The following is a 16,244-nucleotide window of genomic DNA, read 5'->3' on the forward strand; positions in this document are numbered from 1 at the left end:
CCACCAAGACAGGAAAAACAACAAAACCACCACGGACAATATCACTGTACCAAGCCGTCCTTCTGGATTAAAACCAGAATTTGACAACAAAAAAGTTTGCTCCTTTTGCAAAAAAGTAGGTCACCTAGCAACCACTTGTTTCAAGCAGGCCAAATTTCTGGAAGCTAAAGAACCCAGAACCTTAAAGAGACATCGCTCCAGGGATCGTTCTCCTCCACGCGACGAACTGCGTGAAATTTTCAAAAAATCAAGAAATAACATGGAAAGGTTGCAAGACCCTCACTTTGTTAAACCTCAAGTGGATTTCTCTAAACCCCCACCGAATTTTCATGCGAGAAAACCAAAAAACTAAATAATAACCTCTCAGGTATTCATTCTGTACCAAGGTCTAAGGAATGGACTGATTGGTTATCACACATTAAATATTTTAACCAGACCTTAAATGTTTCTTCGGTTTGTTGCAAACAAGCTAAAGATGGAACTACCTTTTACCCTCCATACGGATGCTTCTAACGTAGGGATCGGTGGAGTCCTAACTCAGGAATTCCCCGATGGCAAACACCCTGTAGCCTATTTTTCCCGCACCTTGAATAAACACGAAAAAAATTACGGAATCACCGAAAAAGAGTTACTGGCAGTATTGGATTCTGTTCACCATTTTCGCGGTTACATAGACGGTAGCAAATTTACTGTAGTCACAGACCATAGTAGTTTGAAATGGTTGATCTCTCTAAGTAATCCCTCCGGCAGACTCGCTCGCTGGGCTTCTCGTTTGTCCCAATACACTTTCGATGTCATCCACCGTAAAGGTGCGGACAATATTGTCCCAGATGCCCTGTCAAGAATTGAACTTGCCACATTAAACATCGATACAATTGCCTCTACCCCATCCACAAAAGATGAATGGTATCTTAAAATCTATGAAGGGTGCAAAAACAATCAACAAAAGTTTCCCAATTTTATTATAAAAGAAGGACAACTATATCGCAATTGTAAGGCCCCACTGTCCATCCTTGAAGATTACTCTTGGAAACTCGTTGTGCCCCTCGAAAAGAGAAAACAAGTAATCATCAACAATCATAGTGCCCCCGACTCTATACACCCAGGAACCTTCAAGACGTATAAAAAGATTTCCTTGAAGTATTACTGGCCTGGTCTTTTCAAGCAAGTTCGCAACTACATCTCCAAATGTGAAACATGTAAAGCTTACAAACATAGTACGGCACCCCCTGCCGGCCTAATGGGAAAACCCAAACGTGCTGATAGACCCCTCCAATCGTTATCTATGGACCTCGTCGGACCTTTTCCCAGGAGTTATTCTGGACACATGCATATACTCAGCATTGTGGATATCTTTACCAAATTTTGTTGGATCTTCCCCTTAAAAAGAGCCAACGCCGCCGCCATTGTCAAACTTGTGGAAAAACACATTTTCATACCCTACGGAACTCCCAAAACCGTAATAGTTGACAACGGAAAACAGTTTATAGCACAAGAATTTAAAGATTTCCTTGCTAAATACGGGATTAAAGATATTTATTATAATACCTTGTACACTCCCCAAAATAACACTGTCGAAAGGTATAACCAGACTATTAACACAGCTCTGGCCATTTTGGTTGACAAAGACCAACGTAATTGGTGTAAGAATTTAGATAAAATTCAAGCTGCCATGAATAACACTGTTAACCTAACCACTGGTTACACCCCCTTCTTTTTAAAACACGGTATGGAACAGGTGGTACATGGTTCATTGCACTGGAACACGAATTTCCCCACGTCAACCACCTCCACAAGCAATCCTGCCGTTGATTACGCTCATCGTTTGGAAGAACTTACTGCCATTTATAGTGAAGTTACTGATGCCCTATTGCTGGCCCACCAAAAAAGTGCGGACAGATATAACCTACGTAGGAAACACATCACTTTTAATGTAGGCGATGTTGTCTGGAGAAGGAATAACACCCTCTCTCAAGGAGCCCTGTACTTCTCTGCCAAGCTGGCACCCCGTTTTGTCAAGGCCAAGGTTGTAAGAAAAATATCGGACTTAGTTTACTACCTGTCCGACTCCTCTGGCAAACATACTGGTAATTACCATATTAAGGACATTGTAAAGTCTGGAAGTGAGGAGACAGTTGAAACTGCCCCACCACCCCAGCAACTTTAAACTAACCCATTGTGTATTATCACAAACTATTGTAAGCTTATGAAGTCTTACCATAATTAGGCGTGTAAAGTGTCAACTACATGTCAACCTATTCGTCAAAACGAGTTTAACCTACCTTTGTAAATAAATGTATATTAACATATTATGACCATGAAGTATTATTCCTGTAATAACGTTCTTTCCCTCACGACAATCGTTTTCTCCCTTTTTACGTTTTATTTTCTCACCTGTTCTGAAACTGATCATTTTAGAATAGAGACACGTTTTCGAGTTACAATCGCCGGGAAGTCGCGAACCCGCTTTTGCTTCTCAACTTCTACACTATGCAATGTTTATGTCATGTCACCCCATTTTTCGTTTCATTTTGTTCCCTTCGTCGTGTTAGAAAGAACCACCCCACTTTTGTTTTTGTTCCTTGTAAAATAACGATTGGTAATCACTCATAAGAGTGCCATCCAAAAGAGTTCGGATTTTGTAAATTCCAAAGTGTTAAATACCGACCCTTTTTTAAAAAAAAAGAAAACCTGTCAAGTACAGCCATTAATTCCTTCTTGTCCAATTCAACGTTACCTTGAGTATGTAAAACCCTATAGTGGTCTCAAAGGCAAGAACCAAGTAGCAATTAATCACATAATTGTCTTCTTTGTATGTATATAATTTTTTTTCATTTTTTTTCAATTTTTTCCTTTCAAAAATTGATGGCGTCCTACCCAAGCTCACATTTACCAAAAATCGGATTTTGACACATCCATTTTGGGAAATTGTATTTATAAAAGAAAACCAAATGTCGGTCCTATAAAACCATATACCATAACTGGACTCGCTTCAACTAAAAGTATGTAAAACCCATTAAGGTCTTTTATTGTATGACGAGATCTCGATTTCTTTTTCTCTACTGTTACGTCACGTATGTCTCGTACCTCACGTTTCAACCCTACGGGACAGGTTAGTAAAACCTTACGGTTATCCTGATCTTCGAACGCAAATAATTATATCACAACGTAAATCAACAGGACTTTGTTCGATCATCGTTGCATAATATAAACACCCAACCTTTGTCTCACCATTTAACCAAGTGTTTGCAACCCAATTGCACGCTACAATGAACAGTATGTAAAGCCATTATGGGCCTGTTCTCACCCATCGCACGATGTAAGTAGAAATACCTTCTACCATCATCTTGCACCTTGTAACACATGAAGTAACATTAAAATTGTTTATCTTCTCTATTGTTCCATCGTACGCCTCTCCAGGCTACGGAGTTAGTCAATCTAACAAATCTTTGCAAACAGTATCAAATGATATTGCTAGCTTTTGTTGAATTATATTTAAATGTAAAAATTGTCACGCAATAGGAGAGATCCTTACAAAATCCACCACTACACGAGAAGTTCGTTACAATTACTTAATACTTATAACCATGTGTTATAATTTGGTCGTGTGACATTAATTTGCCATGAGTACCGCCCTTGTGTATAATTTGGTCGTGTGACATTAATTTGCCATGAGTACCGCCTTTGTGTATAATTTGGTCGTGTGACATTAATTTGCCATGAGTACCGCCTTTGTGTATAATTTGGTCGTGTGACATTAATTTGCCATGAGTACCGCCTTTGTGTATAATTTGGTCGTGTGTCATTAACATGTCATGAGAACCGCTTTTGTGTATAATTGTGTACAACCCTGTACACGAGACGTGGAGACGTAATAATAATACTTACCGTGATTCGTGTGAACGACATAATATCGACATCGTCATCTCCTTTAAGGAACTGTTTTTTTACACTCTTTGACTTCTGTCTATAATTGAGTTGTACCTTGCATATACTGCATACTTGTACACTATACGTGAAGACGTTACAATACTCACCATGAATCGTGCGAACGAAATAATATCAAACCTTTATATGTGAACTACGTAAGTATTTCACAGAAACCTCTTTGTTCAACGCCAATGCCCGTGGACTTCCTGTTTTTGCTGCTTTCCAAAAAGAAAAGAAGCCCAGGAATATCTACTATCCCAAAAGGACTAGTTTTCAGCTTCACTGTCAATTATGGGGCATAGTGCCGCAGGAGTTAATCGATGGGCACAAAACCACTAAACTCGTCGTCTGGGAAACGAATAAGAAGAATCCCAGGTTTGTGAAATTGGAACTAGGGTCTGTCTTTTCTCACAATCATGTAGAAGTTTAAAACGACCCCTAATCTTTTGCCAAATACACGCAAAAGATTAGCCTCTTTAGTACAATGTGTATTCAAATACTGTTTAAAATTAATCCACTTTATTAAAATGTAAAGAGTCAGGAAATCTGCTGGTTGAATATGTTTCACTCTCACATAGAGGTTGAATTGGAAATTAGTCCAGTCTCTAGCAAATTTCGTAACTCAATTCCCGTCCTTTTTCCTTCCCCTCCCTATCCCCATGCCCTCAGGCATATGTACGAAGTGGAAAATCTGTTGTCGACCATATTTCGCCCTCACTTCGAGTTCGAATCGGTAATTGTTCCGGTCACCAACAGGCTTCCTACCTCACCTTTCACGTATGTTGTCATTTTTTTCTCTCCTCAACGAAACACATTCATGAATTTTGAATATGTATGATACGCACTTGGCGTATCGTCTGTCTTTTCTGACAACCTTTATTCATGAATTAGTTTCCCTGCTGTTGCCGTGACTCGTTCACGAATTTTTTGTCTTGTTCTTTGAAATCCTACGAAAATGTTACCACCTGTATGTTAACATAGGCCAAAGAAGGCCGGTTGTTTTTTCAACCAAGACAGTTTGTCATTCGGCAAACGCCAAGTCATCCTAATAAAGGATAATGTTTATGTAATCAAAACTAGTTAGGAACCTCTCTCTACCTCTCTCTCACACTCTTCGTCACTCTCCGGACCGGCAGCTAAACCTCGTTTGTTTATTTTTTCTGGACACATTTTGTTTCTCTCCAAACTTTTCTTCATTGGTCCCTAGGCAGGTAAACTTCAAGAAATTTGCTTTAATAATAATTCCCCCCGGATTTAAAAAGAAGCCCAGGCGGACGCCATCTCCGGCAGCCAAGCTGAGCCTCACCTCCTAGCAGCCTGCGCTGTGGTTACAAAGGCCCCTCGACTACTACTCGCTACACACTTGTTCCATCTTGTTCCTGAAAGCACAGACAATACCACTCATATGTATGACGTTTGTCGCACCACTGCAAGCCGAGTTGTCCCACTATACTTTATGACACTCTGAACTACCTTTCGGACACGCTAGTCCCGGAGTTCAAATTTCTTGCCCTCAATGCCAATGCCAGTTATACCGTCTCTTGCTCTGTCATGCAGTGACACATACCAGGTCATGGGTGAAACATAATTACCCTTTGCCCCTCCAGTAAACAACAAACTGCGCACCTCTAAAAAGTTATCCTGAGCTACATTATGCTCCGATAACCAACACATACGATCCGTGCCCACCATAATAGCACATAGGACTCGTACTGGCATAACTACGGAACCTGGACTACTCTCTCCAATGACCACTGTAACCATAGCCGCAGCCCCGCAAACCACAGCCCCACTTCGCAAACATCAACGCCCACAACGAAGCAAAGTGTTTTTCCAAGGCCTAAGTGTACTCCTGAGTGTTATCTCAATGGGTCAGATTACAGTGATAATGTAATCTTTTAGAGTCAGTGAAAACTCGTTTCCTTCGCAACTCTTCGAAACCAAAAAAACCAACGCAACGCAAACTTAGCTTCCAGACCAATGAAACCCTAGAATCACACCTTAACATTCCGTCTTTTGTTTTTTTTTCAATTGTATAATGTTGTCTATTGTTTTTTCAATTGCATAACCATGCCCTTTTGTCTTTCAATTGCTTAATTTTGTCTATTGTTTTTTTTCAATTGCATAACCATGCCCTTTTGTCTTTCAATTGCATAATTTTGTCTTTTGTCTTTCAATTGCATAACCATGTCTATTGTTTTCTAATTGCATAATTTTACTTGTTGTTTCCACACCTGCTCTCTCCCCAAAATTATTTGCTCCAAACATGCTATGTACCCTTCCTCATTTCTCCCCACAAATATTGTTACCTAGCCTATGGCATAAGCTAGTCATTATGTTTTAGCTAGGCATCTCTCTGGCCATCCAAGTCTCTCAAACTAAGGGCAACTCTTGTTTTGTCAAAAAACCCCAAGGGAGGCACATAGAGGATCTTTTAACCCCGATGCTCCATTACCACGTCGCCCTTTTTACGAGCGCGGGGGGAGGTGTCATATAACAGATTTTAGGCGCAAAGATCCTACAGTTGCCAGCCTGAGAGCGGGAATTATCAGGTTAGTTGCTGGGCCAAACGTAGTAATAACGCGCAAAAGATCCGCTACAGTTCCCCCCACCCCCGGCGACCAAGCGCCTCGTTCCTCCTTCTTACGCGCCGACCTCTGACCTAGCTGGACGTGTGCTAGTCTCAGCGCCCGCGTTCCCAAATTCGCACCGCTCGGTCGAAAAGCAATATGTACGAGAATGGCGCGCTTTGAACATCGGCAGGCTGGCACCGTTTGTTTGAAACACGGCGCTCAGCCCTACAATCAACAGGATACCCCGACAACACCACGCTGTGAGTCTCTTACGTTTCCTATTACCCTTGAATGTGTCCGCTAATAACCTAAATTCGTCCACGCTGCCTGTCGGTCTAGAGAGAGAGAGCTGTTAATTATTCCCCAGAGAGAGATTAGGGAACCCTTTGATGATAATTCCAGTTAGGATGTAACAACCTGTATTCTATTGTTATTCACCCATGTAATGTCCATTTTGCCGCTCAAATACAATGTTGATTCATAAAAACCTAACCTCTTTCATTTGGGAATAGCAGTCGTATGGGAGTGTTTTGTGTAGACGGTGGGATATGGATTCTTGAGCCTCGCGCTGACCCCGAACCCTGACTATGAGAGAGACGTCTCATGCCCCGCTCTGAGCTGGCCGAGGGAAAGTCAGGGCCCCCCCCAGGTCCGACGCGCGACAATACATTGTGTATGTATATACCTATGTTGAATTTTTATAATGAAAATACAATAGTGTTAGTGTATATAATAATACGTATATGTAAGTGTGTGAAAAAAGTTGTTTTCAACTACAACAAAAAACCAGTGCTTTAAAGACATGGGAAATGCTAACTAGCTTTGTGTGGTGAAGCAGTTGTGAATATTTAACCAAATGAATTGCAAACATTATGACTTGATGATCATAATGTTACATTAATATCATTAAAATTATCATATTCATATATTTTAGTTTATAAAATTCTTATTGTGAACTAACCAAATAGCATCTGGATCAACGATGACCATGGACTGATGAATGGCAGCTCCGACACTTCTCAAAAATTCCGGATCATCAGACGTTGGCTTATTTTCATTGAATGGATCACTGCTGTACACATGCGAGGCACCAAATTCTTGAATCATCTAAAATTAACCCAAATTGATGAAATTGACTCTGTAAGCAAATTTTGGGAGATTTTCTTCCAGACAACAAACAACCATATGTTTGAGTATTTCTAGGAGATATATTGCCCAGCCTGAGACGGTCTGATAAAAGTTATAACATCTAATTTTGTATTAGGGAGTGAAATATGATTTAAACAGTGTTAGAGAGAGAGAGAATTCCACGATTTTAGTTTGCATTAAAAAATTTATAAATTAATTTATCACAAACGCTCCCGAATGATTTGAAATAATTTTATGAAACATCATTTAGCATTTCAAAAATATTTGTCCAGGTTTTCAAATTTTTAAATAAACATTTTTATATTAAATGAAAAAGGTGAAGTGACAATAACTTTTATAATACCCTTTTCTAATTAAATATGCATTTTAGTTTTGTGTAAAGAGTAATCACAGTTTACACAATAAAAGCCAAAGAGTGTGATTCAATCATAGTTCCAGGATAAAAACCATCGTTGTGTGACTTTAAAAACTTTATTTTTGTTTAAAATGAAGGTCTCATTTTAAGCTCTCTTAATATTCAAACACTCTCAAATTTAATGAAAATATCTGACTTTTTTTTTACTAAAACACGTTATCAGTTTTTTTGCTTTATTTGCGTGCATTGATGTCGATGAGGTTTTTTTCAAAATATAAGATGATTATTAGTTGATCTATATTTAGAAAAAAGAAAACTGAACATAAAAAAAATTCACTCCCCACATTCAATTAAGTTCGCCAAACTCACTGGCTGAGAGGTTAATGGATCATATTGGTTTTGCAAGGCATTAAATAATTGAATTTGTTACTTCAGTCAGGAACATGTTTCCAACAGTAAGGAACAGAGGGTCATTGGGTTGCAAGTACAGCGGACAGCAGTATTCCGACTTAAAGCGATTCCATGGCTCCACATCTGAATACTTTGCATCAGGGAACAACCTGTAACAGAATACAATGCTATAATATATGGGCACACTCAGATTCGTCAAAAGCCTCACAGTGCTGTTACGACAATGCAAGCTAAGGTGTATCATAATATTAATGACAATGAGATAGAGAACATTGCTAATTAAATAAAACATCCAGAGAGGAACCTTTTGTCACCCCGAAACATAATTCTAAAACATTTCAGCTTTTTTTTACCAATAAAAGTCTGATGCCAAAAGAGCCACAAAAATACACGGCCAAATTGTACACTTTATATTTTTAATTGTTGAATAAGGAGAATTCTAAGAGAGGTAAAACTCTTAAAGTCGAATAGTGCTTTTAACCATAACTCTGGGGCTTAAAGAAGTGCCTAGGTCCATTTTGATCCTCAAATGATCTAGGTGTCAGAAAGAACTCTAAAGAAGTGCCTTGGTCTATTTTGATTATTCGAGCTAGGTGTCAGAAAGAACTCTAAAGAAGTGCCTTGGTCCATTTTGATAATTTGAGCTAGGTGTCAGAAAGAACTCTAAAGAAGTGCCTTGGTCCATTTTGATAATTTCAGCTAGGTGTCAGAAAGAACTCTAAAGAAGTGCCTTGGTCCATTTTGATAATTTGAGCTAGGTGTCAGAAAGAACTCTAAAGAAGTGCCTTGGTCCATTTTGATAATTTGAGCTAGGTGTCAGAAAGAACTCCGTTCATTGATTGCTATAAAAATGCTATATGACAACCATTCACGATTAATGGAATTGTGGCCTATCTAATGTGTATAACAAAAAGAAGTTTCCGTATATTTTAGGCCAAGAAATCGACAAACAATAAACTCTCTTGAACAAATCACGTATTTGATAGGCACTTCTAGCACCCCAGAAATAGAGCGCAAAGTAAAATAAGGAGTGGTAAACAAAGGTTTTGATTTATTTATAGTTGTCTAGTGTTAGTTGGTGGCTTCCTGCATCATTCACATTCCTGACGATGCTACGGAACGGTACTAATTATACTAGTCATATAAAAATAACATTATTATTATGTTCAAATAGTAAAGAAATGTGTTGGAGACCTTTTGAATGCCTTGGGCACGTGTCCTGCGAAGGCGGGCAGTACGGGTGTCATGCCCAGCTGCATCATGGCTTCCACCACAAAGTGCTCCACGCTCAGGCTGTGCTGGTGTCAATGGGAGCTGAGAGGGCCTCCCCACCCACGGATGTTGCCCATTCGCTGCCTGGAATAAATTATATAATATGTATGCACGTTTTTCTGAATTAACTCAATCAATTGAATTAACTTATTTCAATGATTTGGAAAAATTACAGAGGTTTATTGGTTGTATGTTAGGAAGCGCCAAGTTGTCCTGATTTTGAGTCACTAAAGAGATAAACCGATATAAGTGTGCTGTGGGCGTGTCTGGTGTGCCCGAAGTAATTGTCAATTTTCCCATATTTTGGGAAAAACTTATTTCGAATATCGAAGTTTCATCTTGAACACACAATTTCTTGGACTGTCTGGAACCTATGAGTCGAAATATCTTATGTAATTTCTTGTATAGATCACACGTCTGTTTATTTTCTGAAAGTGAACCCAGCTAAACTTTCAATTCAAAATGAAAAGTACGTTTTGTGAAAAAATAATATTTAGTTCCACCATCGACAGCCTGCAAAGTTAAAATGGAGTGTAATTTTTAAATTTTGAAAATATCAAAAAATACCTTGAAGGTTTTTTTCTAAACTTTCTAGAAATTAAAAAAACAAATGAGATTAGGATTCTGTGGTTTAATTTTTTCGTAAACAATAATGAAAACGAAATGAGATGGAATTGCCATTATTTTTCTCCACTTTTTAAAATAATTTTCATATTTTTAAATCACCATCTCATAAATATTTCGCTATTATTAAATTAATGAATTATCTTACTGTAAGTTGAAGCCAATTCAATCCGAACGGAGCAATATAAGAGCGAAAGTACTTAAAATCAAAAATACTGATGTGGAACAAATGTTCATATTATTAAGTGGTGCTTTCAAGAAAACTATCATTGGAACTGTTTATATCCCTCCCAATTCCAACATATCAATCTATAAAAAACACTGTGAAGATGTTGAGTTAGTAAAAACAAAATACCCAAATCATAAAATAATTATTTGCGGTGATTATAACCTACCTAATTGCAATTTCAACGTTTTAGACCTAACCTAACCTTACCTACCTAATTGCAATTTCAAAGTTTTAGACAGTAATTTTAATTCAATACCAGCAGCCTCCTGCGAACGAGTAATCCTAGATGTGTCTTTACTTTTTAATTTAACCATGTACGTAATATTAATAAACGTGTTCTTGATCTAGTTTTGTCAAATGAGAGCAACGGAATTATAAATGAATCATTAGAGTCTATTCAACCACCATCCCCCACTAGCAATATTTATCCCTTGTACTATGAAAGGTAATCAAAAAATTTAAACTCCTACGTTTAACTTTAAAAATGCGAACTATCGGGACACAAATGATCGTCTCCACAAGGAAGATTGGTAATTTCTTAAAGAAGGCTGGATAAAATTATTTCAGATCTCATCCCACTCATTCATTTTAAAGAATCGAAATATCCGAGATGGTTCAATAAAGAACTTGTTCAATTAACTGCTCTTTAAAAAGGTGTACATAAGAAATATAAAGAAGACAGGACTTTATCAATTTATAATACCTAATTATATTGAATTTAAAAACGTTAGAAAAGATTGTAAAATCTTATCAAAAATATCCTGCAATTCTTTTAGTAATAATGTTGAAACTTCAATAAATCATAATGCAAAGAATTTTTGGAACTATGCAAAATCAATGAAAAATAATTTTGGTATAACTTTGGTATACCCGCCAACTTGGAATATGGAGGTAAAAAGGCCAAAGACACTCAAAGTATCGTTTATGAATGTGATACACCAGTTTCTTCTAGTACAGCATCAAATTTTACCACTGATCATAATCTTAATTTATCTGTTATCCACATGGAATATAATGATATATGTATTGACTGAACTAAAATTACTAGATCAAAGCAAAAGTGGTGGACCAGATAAAATACCTCCTGTATTTTGGAATAATTGTGCTACCAATCTGGCGTATCCTTTATATTTGCTGTTTAATCAGTCTTTACGAACAGGATGTTTTTCTACTAAATGGAAATTCAGCTTCCTTACGCCTATTTTTAAAAAAGGCGATAAACACGGGGTGATTAATTACAGACCGGTGTGCCCTTTATCAACAATTCCTAAAGTTTATAAAAAAATTATTTTTATTAAAATTATTTTCCGATTAAACCACGTTATTTCTCCTATACATGGTTTCTCTAGTGGAAAATCAGGTCAGTTACAAGACAGTACCTACCATATTATTGTAGCAATTCTACATCAACGTCCCAATATTACACTCCTACGCGACGGATTCAACAGCTAGGAAACAAATACTCCGATGTTGTTGATATATTTAGTACATCAATTTCAATATATAAGCATACCTTATTGAAGTTTTTTTCATCAAGTAGGGGAATATTTTAGTAAAGGTATTTAAATTGACTAACACATTAACAGTATTTTGTCGGCTGAAAGAAAAAAATTATTTTGGATTTTTTATATTTTGTACCTACCTACTGTGTGGATCAAATTCAATAATATTTTAACTTTATATTAAATTTGTGCACGTGTTTTAAACAGGTGTTTCCTGCACTATTTACGAGTATAATTTCGTAAATATTTTTATATATATACATATGTAAAAGCCTTATAGGCGTAAAATAAAAAATAAATAAATTAATATCAAACTACTAGCTTCCGACAAATCTAACATATATTTCTAGTTAGAAACCAAATTTTTGGGATAACAGAGGGTATTTTTGACAACATTCACTTGTATGTACCTGCCTATAATTAACTTGCCATCCCAAACGGGAAACACGTTCCACACAAGAAGAAAATTATCGCTGACGATTTTTGTAAGGAGCAATTACATCGAAAAATCCACAAATTCTAAACGATGAGAAAATTCCAATATTAAAATAACTGCAGGTGAATAGAGGATTGTATTTTGTTAGATAGCAGCATAGCAGCAGAGAGTAAGTGGAAACATCTTATAAAGCAAGACTGTCACTAGAAAAGGTGTCAAGACGTATAAATAATACTAGGTGGATAATTCATAGGACGGTTTTGGAATCTCTTTTAAACTAAAGAACTATTTCATTAGGAATGAGAATTTCTAGAAGTACCTATGTAAAAAAGGCTACCATGTTTGCGCGGCTCTTTTCGTTCCAGACAGCACTAGACATTTAGTTGTCCCTTGTTCATACCTGCTACATGATGACTGACTCTTCCCGGTTGCCAGATGTAAGCTTTTGTTTGCATGATTTGGGTCCTTTACGAGTATATATTCGTGGTTTTTTACCGCTCACCAAAAATGTGTACTTTTGAGTGAGATTTTATTCTTTAAGAATGTAGTTGAATTTCAGCAAGCGTTCACAAGGTCTCTTTATCTAATTATAGCTGACGTGTACCTGGCGTTGCTGAGGGTTATCTTTAGGAGATAGACATTTACCAATGCCGACTTTTCTGTAGGCCTTTTTAACATATACATTATTTTAATGTATCACGCAACCTCCGGGTTCCTAGTCTCGGACATTTCCCTAACCACTTATTACTCCCAAATTGTTATGTTTTTACCTGCCGCCAACTCCTTAATTAAGTACATAATTAGCTATTCAGAACTAGTCACGAAACACAGCTGAAGCCATTCCAAGCTGGGAGGCGGCTATAGGTACCGCCGCCCCGGGATCTACTCATTGGATAACCAACATTTCTGCCATAGGTCACCCTAAGTGGTTTGCTAAGTTTGGTCTCTTAGCAGGGGTACCCGGGTTCATGGGGTGAGCTTTCTCTAGGTCTTGGCAGGAGATATGTCTGCCCACGTACCGTGTGAAGGGGTGCATTTGAGGGAGATCTTTTTACCTATTCAACAGGATTCTCGGATGAACTCAAACCTCCGTCACTGCTGGACACACTGACCCCCAAATTCCTACACACCCCTCATACCTTTTCCTTTTCAGATCATCCTCTCTTTCATTTCTTTAAATAAACCTCCACACAACCCCAAAGATGACTTAAGCTATGAGTGAAATTATTTTTCTCAGGGCCTCCTGTGTGGAGCTAATGTAACAAAAGCAACGTTACCATTCTGATTAATGGTCTTTCACCAGTAAAATAAATATATATTTTTTTATATGAAATAAATGTGAAATAATAAATAAACCAATGTGTTGAAAGTACTGAAGGGTTCAGTTTGCAATGTTTTCTGTGTATTTCAAATGCGCTATATACATCTTATTTTATAATTTTCTGTCAAAAAAATATTATTTTAGAAACAAGATAAAATTATCTTTCCTGTGTATGTATTTAAAATAATAATAAAATTAAATAAATTAATATAATAAAATTTTAATATCAAACGTGAAAAACGCTAATCATATTTTTACTTAATTTTTAACTTCAATCGTAGAAAAATTGAGAGATGTCGATATTTTAAAAAGACAATCGTTTTATTTGGGGAATTTGTAAGAAAACTGTAACTTCACTTTTATCTCATTCATATAATAAAAAACAAAAAATAATTTTTAAAGTTAAACCGATTGTTACAATAGCGGCACGAAATATGAATTATTCATTTTAGCTATTTTTAGGATTTTATTATTGACATTTAGGATATTATTAATGACATCCATTATAAATATTATTTCTCTTTCTATCATCAAAAATATTATGTATTTCCTAGGCCGTCTAGCAAATGAATATGTTTGTAAATAAACTTTTAGATCTCCGGATTCGATGTCGAGAACTCTACCCCTAACCATTATGTAAAAACATAATAATCTGAATCTGCTCTGCAATCAGGGCCGGTTTTAGTACTATCAGCGCCCTGGGCGAGATTTTTACGGCGCCCCCTAACTGCAATTCAATTCCATACGAAAAAAGGCAATGAATATAATGGAATAACCGTTTATTAAAAAAAAAACTATTTATTTAAAAAACTTCACTTTTCTAGCCTTTCTATCGGCGAACTCTTTTATAAGGCTATCAAAATCGATATTTTCATCAATTTCATTTTCGATTGACAAAGTTGCCAAGTTTGTCAATCTAGATTATGATATTGTCGATCGCAGATAGGTTTTAATCAGCTTAAGCTTAGAATAACTCCTCTCCCCACTAGCAACCGTTACAGGTATAGTCAATAATATACGCAATACTATCCACACATTTGGATACAGTTCTTGTAGGTTGCGATCTTTGATAAAATTTAAAACATAAGCAGGGGTAACCATATTCTGATTAGGCAAACAAGATTTCAGGCTTACGAGTTCATCACACAACATACAACCATCTATATCAGATTTAGAGTCTACAGTTAATTTCAATTGGAGATTACCACAGAGTTTGACAAGGTCGGGTTTTTCCGGAATCTGTTTTATATTGTACAAAAAAGACCAAGATTCCGAGTACTCATTTAACTGTTCAAATCTTTCATTAACTGAAATTAATGTAGTGTCCAAGAGAGAGTTGAAAAATTCACCCTCAATTTTTTTCTGGAGAAGTTATAGGCTCGTCGTGGGCAGTTTCACCAGCTTGACGCTTAACAAATCGAATTCTTGTTGTGGCTCTAAACACAGGTTCAATTTCTATTTCTTCAGCCAATCCCTTCGCAGTTAAAATGGCGCTTTTAAAGCCAGTATTTCTATATTCTTCCAAGAAAGTGCAGCATTTTTTCAACATTTCTGTACATTTACTGATATCCATATCTGTTGATTGTAGAGATTTACTAACGACATTAATTTGAAAAAGTATGTCATACCAAACAACCAACGAAACTATGAAGCTGAAATCTTTTAACTGTTCGGCTAGAGTAGTAGCCTCATGAGAGACTTGAACATCAGTTTTCTGAGTTTCAATAGCCAAAGTAATTAAAGCGTCATGGATGGCACTAATTTGATTCCGGACTGCTTTAACACTGTTTATTCTTGCTTCCCAACGTGTGTCACTGAGCTTTTTTATAGTATATAATCCCAAATGATCGGTTAGAATTTTCCATCGATGAACAGAAGCTGAAAACAATATGAACAACCTCTGAAGTACCCCAAACAAAGTGACTGATTTTTCGGATGACTTAGCGGCATCGCATAGTACGAGATTGTAGCTATGACAACCACCAGGTACATAAACAGCTAAGGGATTTATGTCCAGAATCCTCCTTTGAACCCCAATATTTTTCCCTTTCATATTCGCTCCGTTGTCATAACCCTGACCCCTACAGTCGTTCAATTCCAGTCCGTGTTTATTTAAAACATCAATAATAACTTCAGTCAGTTTTTCACCAGTCGACTCATTTACAGGTATAAATTCTATGAAATGCTCTTTTACTGATACTTTATCGTCATCTGATGATAAATCAACAAATCGTATTGTCAGTGAAAGTTGTTCTACATGACTAATGTCCGGAGTACAGTCAGCTATAATAGAATAATATTTTGATTTCTTTGCGCGAGATATGATTTCTGACTTTATTTTTTCACCGATCAACTCTATTAATTCATTTTGAATGTCTTTTCCGCAGTAGTGGTCTGAAACATCACCCTTCATAGCTAATCGCAAGTGCTCCTGCATAACTG

At 36.9% G+C, this 16,244-nt stretch overlaps 1 protein-coding gene across 1 annotated transcript in view; it reads right to left on the reverse strand.

Moving 5' to 3' along the window:
• Naglu (N-acetyl-alpha-glucosaminidase) overlaps positions 1–16,244 on the reverse strand; it is a 34,957-nt gene that overhangs the window by 16,220 nt on the left and 2,493 nt on the right. The window contains 3 exon segments of the mRNA XM_089631682.1: positions 7,465–7,610; positions 8,438–8,567; positions 9,613–9,774. Of these exon segments, the coding sequence (XP_089487808.1) occupies positions 7,465–7,610; positions 8,438–8,567; positions 9,613–9,774 (438 nt within the window).

This window comes from Hesperophylax consimilis, chromosome 5, assembly GCF_061612785.1.
Source record: "Hesperophylax consimilis isolate HC1 chromosome 5, BYU_Hcon_1.0, whole genome shotgun sequence".
NCBI classification, from domain to species: Eukaryota; Metazoa; Arthropoda; class Insecta; order Trichoptera; family Limnephilidae; genus Hesperophylax; species Hesperophylax consimilis.